Source organism: Meles meles, chromosome 14, assembly GCF_922984935.1.
Source record: "Meles meles chromosome 14, mMelMel3.1 paternal haplotype, whole genome shotgun sequence".
NCBI lineage: Eukaryota > Metazoa > Chordata > Mammalia > Carnivora > Mustelidae > Meles > Meles meles.
The window spans coordinates 17,570,807-17,595,791 of record NC_060079.1 but is presented as its reverse complement, the minus strand read 5'-3'; the positions used below and the strand labels follow the sequence as shown (position 1 = coordinate 17,595,791).

Below are 24,985 nucleotides of genomic sequence, written 5' to 3'. Positions count from 1 at the left end.
TCTCTCTATCAAATAAATAAAATATTAAAAAAATTAATAGTCTAGGGTGCCTGGGTGGCTCAGTCGTTAGGTGTCTGCCTTCAGCTTAGGGCATGGTCCTGGCATCCTGGGATCGAGCCCCACATCAGGCTGCTGGCTCCACGGGGAGCCTGCTTTTCCCTCTCTCACTCCCCCTGCTTGTGTTCCCTTTCTCGCTGTGCCTGTCTCTCTGACAAATTAAAAAAAAATATATTAAAAAAAAATTAAAAGTCTAAAATGGGAAGGATGCATTAACCTCAGAATCAAGAGATTTTTTTTTTTTCAAACAAGCATTTCTCTTTTGTTTCCCTGAGCCCTTTCAACTTTAGTTAAAATCTGGTTGATCTGACCAGCACTAACTTGGAATCTATGATAGGTGTGCCCTGCTGGGTACTGTCATTTCCATTAAGAGAGTAGAATCTGAATCCATTCTACCAACAGCAATCCGACAACAAAAAGAAATAAAAGGTATTCAAATTGGCAAAGAAGAAGTCAAACTCTCTCTCTTCACAGATGACATGATACTTTATATGGAAAACCCGAATCCATTCTAAAATTAAACTTCACTTGAGGTATTTTTTACCTTCTAGGTCAAAATTAATTAAGGGGCACTGGTCGCATTTTGTTTAACGTAAGGCCTTTATGCATAGAAAGTTTTGTATTTTGATCTAGAAAGTACGCCATGCAACCATTTCTTTGTTGTGTAACAGCTTATAATAGGCAATGACTGTCCCTTGACTCTGACTTGCTGCCAAATCTTATCACCTTCCTCTGGATGATTCTAAAGAGAGAGGTTTACAGAGCAGCAATACCCAGTCACAAATTTGTGGATTATGTCAACGTTCCCAAGACCACTCTATTTCCCTGGGCCCAGAGTTTAGGAAGTCCAGTTTCCATTTCTTTTCTGGGCAGTCACAGATGATAGGTATCAAGGGAATGCCTGCCTCAGTGCCCTCCAATGTGCTAGCCTAAGACACCCAGCTCCACTCAAGCATGGCCCTTAAACCAGCAGAAAGGAACACTGAATTATCTCTACATTAATTGCATCACCATTTTCTTAAAATGGCCTATTCCCTTTTTTTCAGAAATCATAAAGACTAGAACGTGGATAATTTTACTTTCATACCCCTAAGTACTGATGTGGCCCCAAACCCAATTATCACCATGAACCTGACTTTGTAACATTAAAGAATCTAGGCTTCTCCCCCTAAAGCATCAACTCAAAGTTTGAAATCGTTTTTGTTTCAGTTGTTCAATTTCTACTTCCAGTATTCATCATCCTACATTATACAGAGATTAGAGCATAGTACGAAGTTGGGATTTGCTCAGTTTTCATGCCATGCTGCTGTTCATGATAATACTGTTAACTTATATTTAAATGACATCAGAGTTTACATGGGATTTTTCTGTCTTTGATCTTTTTTGATTCTCCTAACCAACTTCCAACTACCAACTACAATCAAGACATGATAATATTATTTGTTATATAATAATATAGCCTGTTTTTAGAAATGAGGAAGCAGTGAGGGCTGGGGTAACTGCTTGGCCCAGAGTGACAGAGTTAATCATGGCAGCTCCGGGCTGGCGCCTGGGGCTGCCAGTGCTTCAGACCAGGCAGGCTCGCCATCCTTGATACCTGTTTCTTCACCTCTGTTTATGAGAGACTTGATCTCCAGGAAATCACTAATACAGTACCTGGTTTAACAGTGTAATTTACAACAACCTAACACTTTGCAATAGAAGCCCAAGTATTCGTCCCAGGACCAGCATTCCAGGAGGTGAAATGATTCACTCCAACTTCATGATGTATGGTCAGTGGTAGACAGAAACTTTCCCTTGTAAGTCAGTGGTAGAACAAGAATGAGAATCCCCTATAAATCTTCCCTTCATCCTTTACTCATTCTTCTTCTTGGAACTGAAAGAAGCTAGAGATGATTTATTAATGTAAGGTATTCATTGACACATTCAGAAGCAAGAAGTACAGGCATTTGCTAGGCACTGATAATGCAGAGATGAAAGAAACAGCCTGTGTGCTCAAGAAGCACATAGGTCAAGCCCCCTAAATAATTTATAGATAACATAACTCACATACCTGTTGAATTATTATTAATCTCCTTCACAGAGAGAGTCTGAAAAGGCAATTGGAACTCGAAGAAAAAGAGAAACCAGGAGCCTTAATAACACACATGAAGAGTAATGAGCCCCCAGACAATTGAATGTGGTTATCACTAAGGAATGGGAAAAGTGGTTTTTAGTTGCTTCTTAAAGAAACAAGAATATATAAAAGTACCATAAAGAGTGTTTAATATGGGTTGAATCTTTATTCATGTGTGTTTATCTTTGGAACACAGACGTCTCATAAAATGTGTAATTTAAAAGTGAAATTCTTTTAAACAAATTCCTTTATCTGCACAAGGAAGTTAAAACAAAATATCTCCAAAATAAAAGTATACTATGCACTAATTTTATTTCAATAAAAACGGATGTTTAGTTTTGCTTTATATTCGTTTCTTAATATTAAAGATAAATATTAAAAGTAAAGAAAACCACTTTTACCTATCTTGAATTTTCATTATGGCAGCCCTCCTTAATACTTACAGATTTCAAAATTTTGACCTCTTCATGGATCACTTATAAGAACTTTGGAGTTTTATGTTTGCTTTAGAATTTTTATTTCCATTTAAACAGATGTCACCTTTTTATCATAAAATAACACCTCTTTAGGGACGCCTGAGTGGCTCAGTTGGTTAAGCAGCTGTCTTCGGCTCAGGTCATGATCCCAGCGTCCTGGGATCGAGTCCCACATCCGGCTCCTTGCTCAGCGGGGAGCCTGCTTCTCCCTTTGACTCTGCCTGCTACTCTGTCTGCCTGTGATCCTTCTCTCTCTCTCTCTCTCTCTCTCTCTCTGACAAATAAAAAATAAAATCTTTAAAAAAAAAATAACACCTCTTTAGACTCTCTGTAAAGCCAGTGGCAAACATAATGGAGCCCCAATGGGTGCCATCAATTCAAACCAGCTGATGGACTTTCTTGCCCTTTACAAGTTTGTCGTCTAAGGCAGGAACCCTCCTGCAACAACCATTCATTCATCCAATATGCACTGGGATTCCACCATTGACCAGCAGTGCCGGTGCTGGAGATACAAGGGTAAACGTATGATGGAGGGAAAAGTTGAGTGACTTAGTTAATGACCTTCTACCATGACTGAAGCACCATTCTGTTCTCCCCGGGCTTCACACTTGTATATGACTCTGGAAATCCTGAAGTTTTCTTATTTATGCTATTCAGATTTTCCTTTTTTACAGTTATATAAAAATATTTTATGCAACATATGTAGATAAGACAGGAATCAAAGCTGGGGAAGCAAAGAGAATTTTAATCAGCTTTCTAGTCCAATATGTCAACTTTTTTTGATTTGTATCAAACATCTTCAAAGGCAGATTTCTAACTATTATTTTTTGTTAGCTCAGTCCTTTCCTACAATGTAGATTTCAGCCTTATACATTCTATGGAGGATCTTTGCTGTTTTAGGGTTCTGAGGGAATTCTTGAAAACCAAATACACCAAGAGGATCAAGGGGGTTGATGAGTCATCTCTTGTGTTTTTAGAATTTTCTCTTGCATGTAAAACTCAGTCCTCATGCCATTCTCTTTCCCTGCATCTACCAATTCCTGCTAGTGCTCACCCTCCACTGGCGAGTGTCTCCAAAGGTACTCTTCAAAGCTTTGAACCATTATCTTGACCCACTCTCTGTAGGGGGCAGGCAGCAGAATATATCAGTTGCCTTTATGAACTCCTCACTGGAAAAGCCCCATATTAATTAAATGAATATTTCCTGAACATCTGCCGTGTTCCAGGTGTGTATTCGGTCCCAAGGATACAAAGATGATTAAACCACTGTTCTTGTCTTCAAGTTGCTTATGTTCCGGCCTTCAAGTTGGGAGATAAGCATATATATACCACTTAACTCTAATAGTGTAGAAAGTGCCATGACAGCCCAGAGGAGGAAAGGGTTAGGTCTCATTCATGCGGTCAGGGAAAACTTCCAAGAAAAAAGGATAACAAATTGAAGGATCCTGCCAGGATGGCATCACCACTTGAAGAAACAATGTGAGGTAAGGCCCAAAGGCATGAAAGTGTATGGCGTACTTAAGGAACAGTGGCTAGTGCAATAAAAACAGATGATAGGTTGGAAGAAAGGGTTGGAGAAGATGGTGGTAGCCACGTTGGTTGTGGATTGCATGGGCTCATGAAGATGTGTTTTGTTGCGGATATTAGGGGATGAATGAGAATTTTAGTAAGACCATGATTTGATTTTTATTTGAATTTTAGAAACAGTGGTACGGTAGTAGAGAGAATGGTAGTAGAGAGTAGAGAGAGGTAGTAGAGAGAATGGCTACACAAGTAGTAGAGAGAATGGCTACACAAGGGTCATGGAGGGCTCCATGAGGCTGCTGCAGTTATCCTGGAAAGAAATTGTCAGGCTGGAATTTAAACAGCAATGTTGGGAATGGGGTAGACCTTGAAAAGGAAATGAATCAGGAATTTAACTGGACATGAGGCCAGAAGAGGAGAAGGGAATCAGCGCTGAGGAGCAGGTTTGAGCACTGAGGCAGAGTGGTGGGTGAGTCCATTTCAGATGTGTGGAGTGGGAGTTGTTTTGGAAACATCAGTAGGCAATTAGGAATAGGGAGCTATGTTTGAGTCAGATTTGAACCAATGATAGATATTTGGGAGATCACGGCATATAGTAATGATTTAAATACTAGAAATGCAGGATGCCTCTCCCTCCATTCCAGTGAAAGGTTCGTAGAGTAAGGATGGACATGGAAGCATGGTAACCATCTGCAATTATAAGAGCACATCGGAAGAGACAGGAGAACCTTGACAGAGCAGTGACAGAAGGCACAGGGCACAAAGTTTCAAGATGAAGGGAGAGGCCAGAAATGATGTTAAGTCTAGTAGCATGAGAACTGAAAGGTGGTCATAGGACTTGGCAGCGAGGACATCACTGGTGACCCAGGAAAGATCCATCTTAGCGGGCAAACCCATATGGCAGGGGAGGATCCTCCAGGCACGTTGTCCCTGGTGGGGGAGAGGGGGTCACTACAGAATTGCTCCACGTCTGACTCCCAGGCTCAGCTGTAAGGGCAGGCCATCCTGCAGTATCCAGTAGGATGGGCAGAGCACCCACTTGGGGACCAGAGGAGCTGAGAGCCCTTCGGTCCCAGGACCCTCATCCACCTTACACACCTAGTTCCTTCCAAATAACCACAGCCTGTTCTGGGATCCCAGCGGACGCATTTTCATAATTTTAATTTGTATTATTTTAATGATTCATTTATTTATTTTAGAGAGAGAGCATGCATGAGTAGGGGGAGGGGCAAAGGGGGAGAGAGAGAAGCAGACTCTCTACTGGGCACGGAGCTCGACACAGGGCTCCATTCCCTGACCCTGAGATCACGACCTGAGCTGAAATCACAAGCTGATGCTCAAGCTACTGAGCCACCTAGGTGCCCCACATTTTCATAGTTTTAAATCAGAGGTCTCCCAATGACCCTATTTTATTGCTGAATTAAATTTTTCCCCTTTTCCCCTGAAATCCTCTTCAACTCCTTTCCCCCCTCCCCTTCTATATTCACTTTGCCACTAGTCTTCCTGGCTTCCTCTTTGCAGTGTTATCCTAGGGCTCCAACTTCTCATAGGCTACAGAAACTGCTTGCTAGGTGGCCTCCTCCCTGCTTTTTTCCTCTGTCCTTTATATCTGCTTTGCACACTGATGTCAGACTCATTGCCATGACTTAGTGTCTGCCCAAGAAAGTCCAAACTCCTTATTCTCATAGGAAAAACTTTCTTGATTTGGCCACAGTCTTCTTTTCCAGCTCTATCTCCCCCTTTTCCTCTGGACGTAAGCTTCATCCTGTGAGCTAATTTATATTGCTCCCAGATCCCCTTGGGCTTTTGTACTTGGCACCTTTCAGAATCCGAGGAGCCTTCTTCTGCCCCTTCAGCTGTCCAAAGGGCACACACCCAGTTGGCCCAGATGACCTCCATTGAACGTCCCCTGATCACCTTGCTGTTTAGGTTCTTCTCCACCTGTGACATCTGTGACAATTGACTTGGCTCCTAGTCTGTAGGTGACATACCATATCACCCTCCTAGGTATAAGTTTCTGAGAACAGGAGTTCTTTACACACTCTATGTTCTGTAGTTCTTCCGAGTTCACAGTAAGTACTGGTTAAATGGACCAGATGAGTGAATTGAGAAGTACTAGGATCTGTTCAAGTTGCCTAGGCTTCCTGGTGTTCAAGGGCCTTTTTACAAATATTTGTTAAAAAAATTAATTCATAAGGACACCTGCGTGGCTCAGCCAGTTAAGGGGCTGCCTTTGGTTCAGGTCATGATCCTAAGGTCCTGGGATCAAGTCCTACATAAGGCTCCTTGTTCAGAGGGAGCCTGCTTCTCCCTCTGCCTGCCACTCCCCCTGCTTGTGCTGTCTTTCTGTCTCTTTGATTAAAAAAAATAATAATAATTCATAGAGCCAGGTCTTCCCATACCTCCACAGTTTCTGTGGACTCCCCAATTCCCATTATTCTCAGCAGACAGTCCATTTGAATTGAACCCATTATTTCAGTTTAAGAAGGAAATGTAGGGGCGCCTGGGTGGTGCAGTTGATTAAGTGACCGACTCTTAGTGTCAGCTCAGGTTGTGATCTTGGGTCATGAGATCGAGCCTCAGGCTGGACTCTGTGCTCCGAGGAGTCTGCTTAAGACCTTCTCTCTCTCCCTCTGCCCCTCCCCCACCCAAATAAATAAATACATCTTTAAAAAAAAAAAAAGAAAATATAGATAAACAGAAATTCAGAGATCCACCTCACCTGTGGGTTGAGCATCTATGAAGATAGAATTAGGAAAAAGCATCTTTCCCCAAGAGTCCCCCCAACCCTCCACCCCATGAGATAGTTGTCTGTTTTCTCTTGGCCTTATTTGACCCCATCTGCCTTTTGTTTCTTTTTCTTCTTTTCAGTAATGTGGCAAGCAATGGACAAGGGCTGGGGAAAGAGATCTTAGAGTATATATAGCCTCCTCCATGATCAGGGAATGAGAGAAAGTCTAAGGCGAGCAGTCAGATCTCAACAACACGTCTAAATCCCTGCCCCCTAGATCCACAGCCAGACCCCCTGTGCTGCAAGGCAGCAGCACAAATACACGAGCCACCTTATGTGCAGAAAGGAGGTAGGGGAAGGACAACGTAGATGTTCATGTCTAAAAAGTGACCTTGTAGGGGCACCTGGGTGGCTCAGTGGGTTAAGCCTCTGCCTTTGGCTCAGGTCATGATCTCAGGGTCCTGGGATCGAGCTCCCACATCAGGCTCTCTGCTCAGCAGGAAGCCTGCTTCCTCCTCTCTCTCTCTGCCTGCCTCTCTGCCTACTTGTGATCTCTGTCTGTCAAATAAATAAATAAAATCTTTAAAAAAAATTTAAAAAAATAAAAATAAAAAGTGACCTTGTAATTAGGTAATCTTGCTTGTAGATTGCTGGGATTTCAGAACCAGTTTAAGACCTTTAAATATTTAGCTTCCACATGGGAGACTTTTAAGACCAAAACTGTAAAGAGGGGAAACCCTTTAAGTTCACAAAGGCATTACTAAATTAATATACATGTGGGTCTAGTCATTTAAAAGGAACAATGCGTTAGTAAAAATAAACCAAGTGCTTCTGAATTCTAGAGATTTTTTTAAAGTAACTTCCTATTCAATACGTTCTGGGAGACAGGGGCCAATAAACAGAGTCGGACACGTCGTAAGTGTGTGGTACACACTGTGTGTGCCGACTCATTGATTACAGGGCCCCGAATTATGGTTTCAGTGAGTAAAAAGATGAGTAGGATCATCTTTCTGAAATGATAAAGGGAAAGGTATGGCTGGATCCTTTGGGAGGAGTAACATCCAATGACCAACTCATGCTGTTGTGTCCCCGATGGGCTCGGGTTGATGGCCCAGTTGGACAAAAGGCAGGGGCACAAACTAGGGCTTTTCTTACACGGCTCTTTGGGGCCAGTTACATGATTGATCGTCATGGGATCTGTGAATAACCCAGCCTAAAGTGTAGCCCTTCTCCTTCAGGAGGTAACAAGAAGAGTGAGGGACCCACGACTAAAGGAGAGTGAACCCAGACAGATCCTTAGACCTGCCTGGCCACTTAAAAACAACCACACTGAGTTGACGTTTCCCCCCTTTGAAATACGGAATCCTTTAATAAAGGAATACTTAATTCTGTAAAGTAATGCCCTTTGTTTCTTGAATTTTAATAAGTTCTACTAAATAGGTGTCTCTGTTGGCATTCGGACACTTTGGGTAGTACGGGATGAAAACAACTGAACTCAATACATGCGTCAGCCGCACTTATGAAATAGAATTATGTGTCCCGGCAGTGATTCAACAGTAAGGTGTGTGGGAGTGTCTGGATGTCAAGAACCGTTTTTAAGAGGTTGCAGATGCTTTTTAGGGGGCCAAGAGGAAGAGTCTGAATAGAAACTCTGACCCTAAGAATGCAGGCCGCTCCGACTCTGAAGCAGGTTGTGTTCCAAGCCTGGCTGATCGTAAATGGCTTGTTTGGCGCTTGGGCTTTCTCTCTCTGGAGAGAGGGCAACAGAAGGAGAAACTCTGAGTCCAGGGGCTTTAGAAGAAGGAGACATCCCAGTGAGAGAGAAGAAAACCCAGAGGTCCTTAGCCCTGAAGACGGGGACAAAGTTCTAGACACAGCTAATGTGTCAGGACAGACCACTCATGGGGAACGTGTGCAGTTCTTTGAGAAGATACAAATGAGATCTTTCCAAACGTTCCTCTCTGGGCAGGTTACTGCATTGAAAACAGGGCAAGTTCTACCAACCTCCCCTGCGCGATTGATGTCACATAAGTTATTTCAGTCTGACATGTCCAAATTCTCTGTGTCCTTCCCAACTTACTCTCTCTCTCCTTGCCTCAATCCTCTTCAGCCAATTGATTACCACGTCCTACACTTTTGAACCTCTAAAATCTCTCCTGAATGTTTCCATTTTCCTCTACCCCCACGGCACTACCCTCGACCCAGCCCCACTGTCCCTTCGACCATGGGACACTTAAATGTGCCATACTCCCTCTGCCTAGACATTCTCCTTAGGGATAGCCCCGAGCCTGTTATTATTCTTCCCTAATCCATTCTTGACAGGCAAGAGCTCTTGAGAGCTTTTAAAAATACAAATCTAATCTCCCGGCTCCTGCTTAAAATCATTCAAGAGGGTGTCATTGCCCTTTGGATAAGAATCAAACATGAATTTTAAAGCCCTGCATTATGGGACCCCTACAACTCCCTCACCTTCATTAGTAAGTTTCTTTCCCTCCTGCCCATTTCCCAGTTAGTCCAACTTCTTGAGGTCTTCTCAGTGCACCACACTCCTCCCTTCCCCAGGCCTAGCCACAAAACAGTCCCTGGCCTTGGAACACTTTTCCTTCATTGTGCCCTGCTCTCTTTCACCTGCAAAATCCTACTAATACTTAGCTTGGGTTTCCTTACCCTCTCTATGGGGTGTAGGGCAACTTTGACCCCATTGTTTGTTTGGATTTCAGAGGCAACACCCAAAACCTCCCCCCCGTCAAAATACTTTACTGTGGTTACTAGCTCTGTTTTCTGATTTCCCTGCAGACTCACAGGCTGGCGCCTTAGGAAATGTGGTAGTGAGGAGTGCCAATTCTGGGTTGTGTTGGTTATATTTGGGGCTCTGTCCCCATATTTGTTGGTCAAGTTGCTTACCATTTTATGCCGCAGTTTCCTCTTCTCTAAAAAGAATAGTGCCCACCTCATAGTTACTGTGTTAGATGAGCTAATGTATACACATATGCTTGTAAGTGTACTGTAAAAGCCTTGCTTAAGTGCATTTACTGATGCATAGAAAATGTCTTTGATAAACTGAGATGCACACAGAACAGGTACTTAACCAAATGCAAACATGTTGCAGTTTTGTTTTGCTTTTGGAAAAGACTAAGGCTTCATCCTGGAAGCCACTTTCTCTTTTTCTTCGTTTCCCATTCGCTTCATAAAATTTGTGAATCAAAAGTAAAAAACGTTGGGGCGCCTGGGTGGCTCAGTGGGTTGGGCCTCTGCCTTAGGCTCAGGTCATGATCTCAGGGTTCTGGGATCGGCTCTGCTCAGCAGGGAGCCTGCTTCCTCTGCTCTCTCTGCCTGCCTCTCTGCCTGCTTGTAATCTGTCAAATAAATAAAGAAAATCTTAAAAAAAAAAAAAAGTAAAAAATGTTAATACTCTGCTTCCTTTCCCATTTGCTCTCCCCGCCACCCTCAGTCTGGGTTACCTTTAGGTGTGATGTAGAGATGTAAAGTGGAGAAGTGGACAAAGAAAATCTGATTTTCACAGAACCTGTCTTTCTGTCAACTCAGAGGGATCTCTTGCCTTGTTAGTTGTAAATTCTGCCCAGGCCCAAGGGTCTTCAGTCCTTGCCTGTGTCCTAGCCTGCCCCTGCAGAGGCCGAAGGCTGGAAGTCCAGTATGAGGAGGCCTGAGCACCCTGTTTTTTAAACAGAGACAGGGCGGTAGAATGCAAGCAAATTAAAGCCTTCTCAGTGCTTCCCTGCCCCCCCCCATTGTTGTTTGTTGTTGTTTTGAAGGCGTTGCTAAATACACTTCAAAAGGAAAAGGACAGAAGTGCAGCATGGGTTATGTGACATTTTTATAAAGGTCTTTAGAGGAGATGACAAAACAAGGAGTTTCCCACTCTCTTGGGCACTAAGTTTTTGTGCAAACATTGTGAAAACCCAATAAACACTGTACTGGGCTACTGATGGTGTGCGGGCGTCCTTATCACCCAGGTAGTCACCAGGTCTTAGAAGTTATTGTCATTTTGATTTTTGGATGAGTCACTGGGCCTCTTGCCCCCCAGGCACTTCTTTCTGATTCAGAGCCAAGGACCGAGAGCTCCAGCTTCCGGGAATCCGTGGTGTCGGGGGTGGGGGCTGCCCGTGGCTAGGCTGTGGCATGAGGCTTAATTGACACCTTTGATGTAGCCTAAGACAGAACCCGCACCTCCCACTGCTGCTTGGAAGACGTCAGCCTTACGCAGAAAAGGCATCTGCTGATGAATCCTGCATCTCATTCAGCCTGCTCTGGGAGCAGCCTTAGCTATCCTTAACTAATCCAACTGCCTCCCGGTTCCGCCGGCGCTCGGCTTAGTGCTGAGAAGGGATCTCTCCTCTTGCTCTTGCCAGGTTAAACTCTAAGACTGTGCCCATGTTAGAACTCATAGAAGGTAAGTTCAATGCATTCTTGCTCTCCTTCATGGAAAAGGTTTCTCGTGCACCCTCAACAGTGTGTGTGTGGCTCGTGGCTAATAATTCTCCGTCGTTGACTATGGATATAAAACATGTGAAAATGTTGTCCTGTGTATGGGTGATAGAGTGGCAACCTTATTTAGCTTTAAAAAGCCACGTCTCCGGAGTGTGTGATCAGTTCCTAGAGGTGATGGGACTCAGAGAAGAGAATTGCTTACTTGAGTTCTGTGGCTTTGAATGGCATTTAGTGATCATGTTGTATTAAAGTCTGGAGAGTCCGGGAGAATTCCGGTGATTTAAACCTATCAGAAAGCAGCTTTTCTTTTCAGTGAAGACGGACTGCAAGGAGTTTCTGAGTGTCTGTGACACTTAGTTTGTCCCGTTGAAGGCAGGTCGTTCAGAGTTAGGCCGGAGGGGTATATAGGGCACAAGTGGATATGGGAGCTTCTAGAAGGGAGATCTTAACTGTAAAAAGAAAGGGTCTTTTTTTTTTTTTCAACAAGGCACGAGGAAAATTACTTGTGAGCTTTTCTAATATTTGTTCCTACTGGGTGGTGCTGGGAAGCTAAACTACAGAAGTAAGGGTGAATCCCACGGAAAACGCCTCAGGACCTTAACCACATCTATCAGTGCGGTTAATAAATTCATCGGAAAGTTGTCCCGAGTACGTGTTTAAGCATTTTTGTGTAACCTGATGCCATAATAAGCACAGGATTAGCAAAACCATGAATTTCTGAAGAAGATTATTCCCGGAAGCTGTTTTTCAGGACGACAGATAGAAAGGTGTCTGGAATTTTAGCAAATGTCCCTCTATAATTGCTTGTTTCTCAGAGAAGACGATTTGTCATGAAAAAATTTTAACAAGCCGTTTTTTCTCTCTGTGATTCTTCGCTTCTAGTTAATGGAACCCCTGGTAGTCAGCTGTCTACTCCACGCTCGGGCAAGTCGCCAAGCCCATCACCCACCAGCCCGGGAAGCCTGCGGAAGCAGAGGGTAAGGAACTAAGCAAGCTCCTTGTTTAAGACCTGGCGTGAGCTTCCGTGCAGAATGACACAGGGGCCAGCTCCCAAGAGCCCTGCTTGCCTCTAAGTAATAACCAGGTGAGGGCAGGTGGTGACCAGTGGCGGGTCACTTACGGTGACTATGGTTTCTCTTAGCTAGAACTCGGGGCTTTTATTTTCTCTCAATTTGTCTGTAGCTTAACTCTGTGAAGAGCCAACCGTTGCTGCCTTACTTTTAAACACTCCACCTCTTTTTGTCCTGAATGGGCAAAGACATTATTGGCACTGGTTTGCAAGCTTCCTTAGTTGTGACGAGTTTCATTAGACCTCATCGCTGACCATTAGCCTTCCTGAAGAAGGAAAAGGAAAAAAGTGTCATTTCGGAGAAGGAGGCCATGGTGGGGATGCTTTCTGGCACAGAATGGTGGTCCGGAGTGGCTTAGGGCCCGTGGCCAAGGGATGGGTACAGATGACATGTGTTTTTGTGAATGAAACCCTCATCGAGCACCCTCTCTTTCATCATTTATTTATTTATTAGCTTTTTGTGTAATGTTAGAGAAGTTGGCTGAGCTTGGAGACCAAAGTCAAAAAAAGTTACTGGAAAGAGTGTTCCTTTCTCCATGCCCAGGGATGGGGAAGAACTACCGTTCTTATCCCCTCGCAGCCTGCACTGTGTGTCTTCTCCAGTAATACAAGGCGGGAATAAAAGGGCTGGGAAGGTGCCGAGGAGAGAACAAAGGCCTTTTACTGTCCTGATTTCACGAGCAAGGTGGGGAGGAACACGTGCTCTTGGGAGGTTTTCTGATGGCGCTTGCGGAACGTTTTAATAAGAAGGGGCTCCTCAGAAGCTTCTGAACCCAGAGACTGGATTCTTAGTTTACTTTCTTTTATTATGTGCTTTAAAATGAAACTTCTAAGTTCCATAACTTTAAACTGCATTCAAGATGGAAACTCTTCCCTTCAAGCCTCCCGCAAGCTTGCGTCCACGTGCCGCCGTCTAAAAGCAGGGCCAGGGGACTCAGTCGAACCCCGGTCCCTTGGGTGCCTGGCCCACCAAGTGTCAGGTTGTGCTGTCTTTCTCCACGGAGCCCCCTGGCCTGAGGTGTCGAGGGTTTAGATTCTCTGATGACGCATGAGCTTGGGTACCAGGTCCTCCACCAAATGGCTGTTACCTTCGATAAGTCTGTTATCCTCTCCGAGTCTCGGTTGGAAAAACAAAATGAGAAAGAGGCTCTTTCCAGATAGAAAACACAGTTCTTCCGTTCCATCTGAGTGTTTTCACTATGGCTTTGTTGTTGGCCACATTCTGGTTTGGTGTTTTCAAGTACAGGAATCATTAGTGAACTACTAAAAGAAGAACTGGCGGAATTCATGGAGGCCCCTAAGCGTCTACCCTTGAGTGGAGGAAGGCAGAGGAGGGTATTCTTTTCTAGTAAATGTTATCCCACAAGGCCCCCTTCTGCAGGGGCAGACATATATAGCACAGGTCGTGCTCTTCCCGAGAATAGTCTCTCTTTTGAAGTGTCTGCTTTAGTACACCTGGCGTACTAATCCCTCTCCATCCTTGGAGCAAATTAAACCCAGATTCAAGGTCAAGTTCATGTTTAGTTGCTGAAACTAAATGATGGTGACCGAGAGTCCTAGCCATGGATTTGAGCTTCTCTCCCTGCTTGCTGACTGTGGAGACCTCCATCGTGGGGATACAAAGTGCTTTGCCCAACTATCCCTGTGTGGGCAGAATGAGGCTAGAGTTTACTACTTCTGCCCTCAGTACTCTCGGCATCACTATGATTTTGTCCAGATGAGGCAGGAAATTTCTCTCCAGCGACTAGCAGCTGTGTGGCCAGTGGCTTCTATAATTAACATTGCCAGCACTTGGGAAATGATTATAAATGGTGGTTCTCTTGTAGCTTCTTCACTGTGTCATTTAATCTACTTGAGAGGGAAAAATAATCCCATTTGTTTCAGGGAGACAAAGGGTTGATCCTCATGTGAAAACATTTATTGAGCACATGTTGTAAGCAGAGCACTGGATAATTCAGAGGTGGTGCAGTTTCCAGGCTTTTAAATTTAGGCCGTAAATGAACATCCTCCATCCATGTACCATGTCAGTGCGCAGAGACATTCCCAGCTGCTTTAGCAAGAAAAGCTTTCATCTTGGTGTGGAGGCAACTACATCAAATAACCCCGCCCAGTTAAAATGGGCCTAGAATATCCCTAAAAACTGATCCTGTTTCAAATTTGGTTAATGTTCTTCTCAAATGGTTGGCTATACTCCTATGCAGGAAATACTGAAATAAGTGAAAGATGGCAAGTGCTAAAAGAGGAGACTTCAAAGAATAAATTAACTCTTTTTATTGCAAATTGGAAAACAGTAGCTAGTTCTATTTTTTCTTCTGTGTTGCCTAGCAACATGGCCAGGAAAATGAGTTGGCTGTGCACCCCCCAACACACACACACACGCACGCACTCTTACACTGCCTACTTCGCTTTAAAAAATAAGAATGTATTTTTTTAATTTTTAAAGGACTATCAAGACATTTGATCACTTTCTTCACACTTAAGAAAAAACTATTTTATCTATGTTGATTATGATGACTTAATTAGCTTTTTTTTTCCTTCCTTCAATATCGTATTTTTATGTTACAGCTTTGGGGATTTTAGAGTAGTCACATACAATAAGAGTCTGCAGGCCAGATATTTTTCTTCATAAAAGCATTGGTGGCAATGTACCAAACAACCTCCCTATTTTTCCAAAACACTGTTATTTAAATTGCTGTCTAGAAGCATTTAACTGGTCACAGAAGCAGATCTTAGAGGATCTTTTCCATCCATGAATGTTCTGGGATCTTGTTTCTTAATACATCAGGAAGAAATGTGGTGTGGTGTGTAGGTTGAATGAAGCTCCCCATTATACTCCCACATGGCTGACTTGTGTAGATTATCTATCAGTCAGATGATGTGAGGAGTGGGTGGTACAAAATAGAAAGGAAGCCAGGATTCTAGACCGTCTGCAGATCTGAGCTGGTTGCCTGGCTACCAACTGAGAGATCTCCTAGCAGAAAGGGGTGGAGGGAGGAAAAAGGGAGGTGATTGGTAAGTGGTTGGAGAACCGGAAGAACATTGAGAAGGGAAGGCGAGGTCAAGCTTGCATTTTTGCTGTCTTCCAAATACAAAATTTTGGAGAGGCAGTTTTTACTGGGTTAATGTTAACGCGCAAGGCAAACGAACACTTGGGTTACTGCTCTGTGACCAGAATTTGCTGAATGCCTTCTGGGGTTCCTGACAGATTATTTTGTGAGGTAAGCACACTCCTCTTCCCCCTACAATGGGGAGAAAATGTTCAAGGAAGAATTGCCTAGACACATAGTAGTGGAGTTGGCATGGACAGCCATCAGGGGTTATAAAACTCCGCAGGACACAGAAGGCAATAGCTCAGAAGCAGTTCAACCCAATAAGGCAAAATAAGCACCATTTATATCTGTTTAAATGGTTTCTCAGCCATTACCTTTCCTCTGACCCAAATTTGGAGACTTTGCAAGGTCTGATGACATTAGAAACCAAGGATGCTCATTCATTGTAGCTCCACTCCTAAGAGAGCCCCAGGGCACCCAAAAAAGCCAAGTAAACAAATCTATACTGCCCTTCATCTTACAGGACCTGTATCACCCCCTCTCTTCGGATGATTTGGATTCAGTAGGAGACTCAGTGTAAAAGAGACAATGGAGCAATGTATATGGTTTGTGATTGGGTGAAGGTGTTTCACATTTTCTAAGTCTAACAGCAAAATACACAAAAGAGTTTTGCATACCTTGAAATTACGAACTCAAATCATATAAAAGTAAATATACACACATTTTATAGTCATGATGTTAATCCTTGGAGATTTTTTTTATACGTGTATTTCCTACATTGATTTGATTGGGGGAGCTCAGTTGTTTAGGTTTTTTGTTTTGTTTTGGTTTGGTTTTTTTTTGCAAGGCCTGGCTTTTGATGAATTTCATATATGGACCCAATATTGAGTACAAGAACAAGCTAATGATACAATATAAGGTCATAATTTCTGCAGACAGGGTTTTCATTTAATCATAAGTAGACATAGAGATACAATTTTCCTGTACTTTTGGTCAGGCAAATTAAAATGGCACCAACAGACATGTTTTTTTCCTTAAAGCTATATTCTTTTGAAAATTTGGATTGCTGATTTTTAAAAGCTACTTCTATGGCAAAATAATTAAAAATACTCAAGTCGATTTTTTTTTTCTTCCCGGACAGTAGACAAAGCTACCTAACATTTTGTGGGTTCCTAAATATCTGAGGAGAAACACTCATGTTAAAGACATACCTCATGAAGACTCTAACATTAGGCGTTAGGAACTTTCCTTGTTTTTTTTTGCCAAGCAAATTTTCTTAAACTTACCTTTTTATTGGAAGCAGCATAAATATAGATTAAACAATATACCAACATGAAGAACTTGTTCAGTGCCATTGCTGTGAATTACAACCACATATGTAATTTTTTAAATGTGAAATGGCTGAAACTAGAAAAAAAATTTTTTTTAAACACACAGGCTTAAAAAAATAATGTCTGGATTTTTTCTAAGAAGAATCAACTTAAAAGCAAAATTCTCTTAAATGGTGCTATATAAATCAGTCCTTCAATATCCAAATCTCCATTTAGAGAAGTCCTGATGTTTTGGAAATTTTCGTATGCAAAACTCCCTTTGTGTTAAGCCAAGTAAGTCTATGATTATAACCCACTGTTTAACATTAACCTACTAATTCTGCTCTTCTGGTCCTCTGTTTTAAAAATCATAGTCAGCTTTGCTTAAACATAAAATAATTATTTTAAAATCTGAATGTTAAAAATTAATTTAATGTGTATGGTCTATTGTATGTAAGCCATACCCTAGTGATCATTTAGTTTTACTAGTTCAAACACTAACAATTTAAGACTTGTGAAGCATGGTTTTGATATTCTGTGGGCTTGACATATCTCAGTAGGTGATAAATTTAAAATGTATGATGCCATTTGGAGGCCTTTCCTTGAGTTTTGTTTTGGTTTTTTTTTTTTTCAAATTTTACTTGAAAACTGAATTTAAAAACTGTTTGATTCAAGATGGAGAGAAGTTCAGTTGTCATATACTGTTTTAAATGGTATCAATTTATCTCCTTGATAAATTGCTCAACTATCAAATTTTACCATCTGGTTTATAGTTACATATGTTACCATCTCACTTTCCAAGTGAATAAAACATTTCAACCAAAAGAAAAAAAAGAAAGAAAGAAAGAAAGGAGTCCAGGCAATCTAACAGCATCTGAAAATTTAGCCTTATAATAATTAGTGCCTCATTATCCTGTCTGTCGGAGAGAAAGACAGTTCCCTGGCAGGTTATTCCAACCGCAGACTGAATCATTCCATCTTGAAAGAACAGTTCATAATAATACCTGTTCCAGACTTCAGGTTTTAAAACTGTTTCCAATAGAAATGAACAGAGACTCCTGCTGAGATCAAAAGGCTGCTTTGTTTTAGCAGAAACAGTAAACATCTGTGGAGTTGCCTATGCTGGTGTCCGTTCTAGTTATGTCTTTGTAAAATGCATTACTTAATACAGTTGAGTCCATAAAAGATTAGTATGTATTTGACTGAACTGTCAAAAATGCAAAGAAGGCAGTGGAACGGTTAACTTAAATCTGGCAGGGTCAGATGGTCCAGAACAAAAATAAATTCCAAAAATTTTAACTTCCCTGTACTGCCAATCTTAGGGACAAGTACTGCTTAGAAAGGTCCAATAAGGGCTATTTGTTCTGGATAAGCGGCAGATATTGCCAACTGATATGAAGCCCACGGCTTTGTTTAGACATGGCAGAAAGAAACTGTACTTGTGCTAATTGCCGATAGATATGGCCAGCTTTCCATTCAAGCAGTTCCAAAGGAAATGCTGTTCCACAGCATTCAATCTTTTGAACATATGACTTTTATTAAAGGACTGTTCAGAGGCAATATATATCATTTACTTTTTGAAACTGAAGTCCCTCGGAGATGGAAACAACACACCATTTATAGACTTTAAGATCTCTTTCTATGCAGAGTGTAATTCCATTATACTAAAGCAGAAATTTAAAAAAAAAGAAAAGAAAAACTCTTAGCAACAAACCAGAAGTTTTTAGTTCATTGGTGGAATCAAATTGATGGTTTATAGGCACTTAAGATTTACTTACGTACAGAATTCTTTTTCAAAAATTAGGCACTGAACTTGAAAATTGTTTTACTGAGCAGGCGAGAGCTCCAGCAAAAGTCATGCATTTTTGTCCTTACGGTAAACCTTAAATGTGCTAGGAAGACAGTGTGCTCTAGTTAAAAGTTTGATGCCTCTTCATTTGCACTCACCTTTGTTTTTTCCTTTGACAGCGTAGAAAAAGATAGGATAAGTATTTCCCTGCTTTCAGCATTTTAGAAATGCAAACCAATAATATATCAAGTGTGGAGACTGGTTCTAAAAGCCGTGTGGTTTATTTCTTCTTTGTCTTGTTTCCATCAGTCAAGTCAGGGCCGGGGCGGGGTGGGGGGATATCCACAATAATGTTTCTATGCCAAGTCATGGGTGTTTAAGAAGCTTCAGGTCCACCCATCTGTACACATCCCTGTGTTCTTATATGAGCTCATCTAAATATTAAAAAATCAAATAATGCCTTCTAAAACTATTTGTGTATGTTATGTCCTCCCTATTGTTAACTGGCAGGGGTATTTCCTTGCATCCACTGCAAATCCACACATGATTGGGTTCGCTTTTTGGTTTTGGTTTTTTGTTCTCCATTTAAAAACAATGAAGCCTGAAAGCATATTTCTTGATGAAAATAGAGAATGATATTCTTGAAAAATAATCCCATATATTTGAGCTATTGGACTGCTAAATTTTTCATAAGTGGCCATATATCTATACAGGCATGTGGGTGTCTGTGTAAATTTTCAGGGCTCAGTGTGTATATGGGTGTGCTTATATAAGTATCTGTGTATGTTCATAGACCGTAAATAGAAAATATGGTGTTTGTGACACAGCCTGATGAGTTACTGGCTCTTGTGGAATTGTATGTAAAACCTCCATGTCACAAGTTGTTAAATGTGATGTATTAGTTGGGGCATTTTTAAGTTCAAAAGCAGTATGCTAAATTAGTATGCTAAACTAATAAGGCCAGATGGTTCCAAATAGACGTACTGATTTATTTAACAAACAAAAAAATTGGAATCTAGATACACAAAAAATGTGAAATTCAAACAAATCCAATATTGTGTTAATTATGAAATACAATCACACATTGATGTTTGTATTGTTATGTCTTGACATTCAGTTTTCAAAATGGGTGAATCCTATCACTGATGTTTTCTCTAACGTGTATGTATTGATGACATGTATTGATTGGCAGTCAATATTCACTAAAACATGAAATCTTGATTTATAGAGTCGTGAGTAGCTGAGTGTTGTATTGAAACATAAATATAAAAGAATCCAAACTGTGCTTCATTTGAAGTAAGTTGGTAACAAGGCCAGATAACCTGTAAGGCAATTTTGTATGTTTTCTCAAAACACTATTCTAACTGTTGAATATTTTCAGTAGTTACCTTCCTATACTTGCTATATGTGTGTATATATCTGTATAAATATATACACACTTGAAAATGTTAATTGAATGAGTTTACTCTGTCTGCAAACATTTGCCCATTTATACCTATTTGCCTTAGCCTTGCTAGCATCTTTAATCGTGCATGTGAGTGAGAACTGTATTTGTTTGAGATATCCGCAAGAGTGTAGTGTAAAAATTAGAGATACATTGAATTCAATATGCCAATTGCCTGATGCGGTTTGTTATACTGTCAGCTGAAAAATATTTGTAATTTTGTGCCTGTAACGCATGTGGAAAAGATAGGAAATCTGAGGCCCTAGCTGTAATTTCCAAGAGTGCATGATATATAGTATCTTCAAAATGTGGTTCATTTTAGTAAGGATGATGGATAAATTCCAAGATAGTATAAATGGTGCATGTAATACATGGGTGTTTGTATTATATATGGCCACAAAAAACGTTTTGAAGCTAGAATAGTAGGCATCTGAAAGGTCACAGGCAAAGACTTTTTTCTTGCAATGTGTACTTCTTAGTTTATAGTCATCAACAAGCAAGGAATTGAGTTATTTGTTCTAAGGACTTTTCACTTCAAAATACATTATGGGTGTAGATTTGGGTGAAATTTTTACAAAGAGGTTGACATACTTTCTGCATACAGTTTGAGTTGCTTGGATGTATATTCTCTTAGAAAGAGCATTTGGTGTTAAAATGTTTGAAACGGCACTATATTTTAAAAATCCATCAATTGAGGCCATCCGCAGAGTTTTATAGAGCTAAATGATGAGATGTTTCCTTGAACTACCCAGTTTTGAAAGTTCCATCACTTTGTGTTGTGGTTTCATTGTAAAATGTTATAGCTTGTATTTCCCGATGGACCATGTTATTCCTCTCAAAGTTAACTTTGTGACACTTACCACCTTAGAATAACTATGTAATAAACAGGAAAAACCACCTATGTTGTTCAGTGAGTTTCTTTCAGAAAACTTGTAAGTAGACATTGACATTGAAATGACTGTGAGGGGTAACGGTTACTTTTGGTTACTTTCATAATGATGGTTATGGCCTTCTTGTGATCTAAGTAGCGTCATGGCCTGGTACTGCACAATGGCATCCCAGGCCATCTAAAGTACAAAATACTGGCAATACAACAAAATAAGACTGTCTGATGAAGTATTCTGTTTCAGCTGCTTATATTAAAATCATTAATACGCATTCCTCTCAGGGTTGTCCTAAGGGTGAATTTGTCAGACAAATGGTCAACTGATTGAAAAAAAGAAATTGACACGCATTTTTTAGACATACTAACTGTCTCCTGGGTTTGAAGGCATCTTTCTCAAGGTCATCTAATGTAAGGTGAGGGGAATGATCATGTAGATACATATACGTGGATATCTATACAAGCTATTTTAAAACCACTGAATAAATAAACATATAAAATAATATATAATAAAATAGTGATGATAATAAAATACTTGATTACCCAACTTCAAACCGGAACAAAAATCCATACTTTATTTCATTCGGAATGTGGTATAGGGAATACAGAAAATTCTGCTGGCTTTGTTAGAAAAACATTTTACATTAAAATTATTATAGAAGTCCAAAATTCTAGTTTTAAATCTAACATTTTTGGTAGGTTTATCTTAACTTTAAAGTTTTAGTTTGCTTTAGTTCACTTTATTATTTCCATAACCTAAATGTAAACAATGCCCAAAGCAATAATGGTACAACTGAAAGGAGTATTAACAAATGTATAAAATTCCAAATTGTGTTTATGCTTTCTTAATATAATAGAGTTTAAAATAAAGTGTAGCAGGTACCTAGGAGAGTAGTGAACTCCCTTCGTCACAGACTAGGAATTTCATTTGAGGAGTAAATCACAGGAGAATTATTTTATCGAGAATTGCTAAACTAGATGACTTTCTGGTCCCTTCCAAACCATGATTTCATGAAGAGTAACTCGTAAGAGGAGACATTGTGTCCATCCCTCCCACCCCCAACACAACAGTCTTCTCAAGACAAATAGTTCAGATTTTGAATGTATAGATCTTGGCTTAAGTGAGTATAGAGACTGGAGGCAAGAGGCCTGATAAAGTTGTAACAAAATACATTTATTTTTGAAATCTTGGCTCCCATGGGTGGCTTCACCAAATTGATTTAATGCCAGTATTCCCATTTTCATTTTTCTTTCTTCTGAGTAAACCAGTTTCATGAATAACTGTTCTCCAGCTCTTTAAAAACGTTGACCAAATCTCTATGATACTATTTTACATTTTTCACTATTGATTCTTGTTAGGCACATGATTGCCCATACCATAAACTGTATTTGGACTAAACATGCTATGATGAATGCAGACAAGAATTTGGAAAAAGGAATTCCCTTTGCCTTGTTTCACATAATAGAACCTTATTGGTTATTACATATTGATGTCACCAGCTTATTATTGTTTTATACACACTTGGAAAGCAAATGAATGTGTGTGTGTGTTTTTTTTTTTTTCTAGATACACACGGAATCCTCAGGTTTCAAACTTTCAACTTCTAGAATATGATTTAATTTTTTTTTTTTTTTTTGTGGAGGTCATCTTTAGAGAGAGATTCTGTAGACCTCAAGTCAAGGTCACCAAGACAGTAGTTTGAGTTTGTTAAATATTTACTGGTTGTGTTTCCTTTCTAAAGTTAATCCACTTGATTTTTAAGTTCTTTTTTTTTTTTAGCACTTTTTCAAATCAATATTAACAAAATAATAATTGTGCCAAGACAGAATCTGAAGGGGAAGTAATACAATTAACCAGTCAAAGCTAAACTTACCTGGTGAGGTTTTTCTACCTTGAGTAGATCAGTGGGATTAATTGGGTATTTTTGAAAACTTGATTCAGTGTAGTCCTCAGCTGAGTGACACCATTAATACAAATGGCAGGGGTAACTAGTACCATTATATTTAAAATGAACTGTTTTTAAGTACATAGTCATCAGATACATCTTGGTAAAATGTGGTTAGAGCTGTTATGTCAGCTTTCTCACTTCCTTCAAAAAGTGTGATGTGTTCTCCATCTGTTACATGATCCCAAGCTAAATAGCTACACTTAGGATGTGTTCTTACTTAGGGCAGTACTTTTATGAAGGTGTGTCATAAAACCATCCAGGTGCCAGTAACCTGCCCAGCTGGTTCCCATTTAATCTGCTTGGAGGTGATAACATTTCAAATGTCACAATGTCTCTTAGAGCACCTAATTGCATTAAATTCTAAAATAACTGTATGTTCTGTACTATACACACCCAGATGCCTTAGAATTAGAAAACTGAAGCAAACACAAAATCTTACCATTATGTATACTATAAAATGGTGTATCTGTTTAGAAAAAACAAATAAGCAAACTGATTTCACTTGTAAGCATGCAAAAAATGCAAGTTGGCTTTTCAGCTTCTGTTGGTCATTGATAAAGACGGATTAATCTCTTTGGATTAATTTTAAAGAGCAAGGATTTACATGTTTTTCCCTTTACTATTTTCAAAATCCTTCAATCAGACTTATGGGCGGTAATCACAGTGCTCCAGCACTGTCTAAATTAGTATATTTAGGATTAGTAACTAGCATACACGAAGAGCCATATTGATTACTGAACCACTTGAACTGGGAGAGAGGACAAAAACATTAGGTGACAAAATCAGAATCGACAAAATAACAGTCTGCAAAGATATCGATTAATAAATAGGACATTTAGGGGCACCTGGGTGGCTCAGTGGATTGAGCCACTGCCTTCGGCTCAGGTCATGATCTCGGGGTCCTGGGATCGAGCCCCACATCAGGCTCTCTGCTCCGCAGGGAGCCTGCTTCCTCCTCTCTCTCTGCCTGCCTCTCTGCCTACTTGTGATCTCTCTCTCTCTCTGTCAAATAAATAAATAAATAAATAAATAAATAAATAAATAAATAGGACATTTAACGTGAATAAATAAGAAACACCAAACTCCCAAATAGAGACTAGGGAGACCTGACATAACTGTGAGCTCAGTGTTAGGCTAAAAAGTTACGGAGCTATCTATCTATCACTAGGCCAGTGTGATCTTAAAAGTGCATTAATATTCCATTCACAAGGGGAAGGCTCTATCTGCTCGGTGCCAGTCAGAGCCTGCCTAGAATATTACATTTTTTTGAGGTTTAGCATTAACAAGAGATTGGGAACTGGAGTGTATCCCCAGGATGGTGAAAGGGTAATGGAGCCCTGTTGTATGATGAACAATCAAAAAAAAAAAACAAAAACAAAAACAAAAAACTGGGCATATCCAAGTTGAAAAAGAGAAGATACTGAAGGGGTCCAGTAGCTATTTCCAAATTCCTGAAGCACTGTCATAGGAAAAATGGATGAGACCTGTACTGGGTAGCCCCAGGGGTGAGAGCTAAGACCAATACATGGAAAATATAGAAGGGCATCATTTCAGCATAAGGAAGAACTTTTTTAGTCTCATATGAATAGTTAAGGGGTCGCTTCAAGAAATAATGTGTTCAGTAGTGGAAGTGGTAGAACTGAGGCCATTTGACTAAATGGCTGGGATTTTTGTAGTGGGAATTTGGCCTCTGGATGGAAGTAAGTTGGAATAGGAAATACTTAAGGTCTACTCCAATCCCTGAAATTCTTTGAATACATGTAATTATTGTCTTGGAAAGTGTGTAATGCTAACTATTTTATCTCTTTGGGAAAAAGAAAAGATAACACCATTAGGAATCCAATACATTTATTTCACTCTCTTTGAGCATAATAAAATGACAACTTTTCACTCTGTGTTCTCTGTTTGTAAGGATATAAATTTTTCTCTTAAAGTGGTCTGTTACCCTGAGCATGAACATTGAAATTACTTGGGGGGTACATTTTCAAACCTAAAGTTGAAAATAAGCAATTCTAAATGTAAGCAAATTTGTGTTAATCTTACCTTTTTCTTTTTTTTTTTTTAAACCGGAGCCTAAAAACCTTCAGGGGTTTTTGTCCATAAGGCAGACAAAGCACAGCTGGCATTGTGGCAAGCAT

The 24,985-nt window shown here is 40.4% G+C and overlaps 1 protein-coding gene across 5 annotated transcripts in view; it reads left to right on the top strand.

Annotated features, from left to right (window-relative positions):
* DCLK1 (doublecortin like kinase 1) overlaps positions 1-24,985 on the top strand; it is a 359,451-nt gene that overhangs the window by 260,133 nt on the left and 74,333 nt on the right. For 4 of the 5 annotated variants that reach the window (XM_045978157.1, XM_045978156.1, XM_045978159.1 and 1 more), the window contains exon 6: positions 12,236-12,330. In XM_045978157.1, the coding sequence (XP_045834113.1) occupies positions 12,236-12,330 (95 nt within the window). Of the gene's footprint in view, positions 1-12,235; positions 12,331-15,995; positions 20,913-24,985 lie in introns of those variants that run through there. The other variant, XM_045978160.1, reaches the window with a different exon arrangement.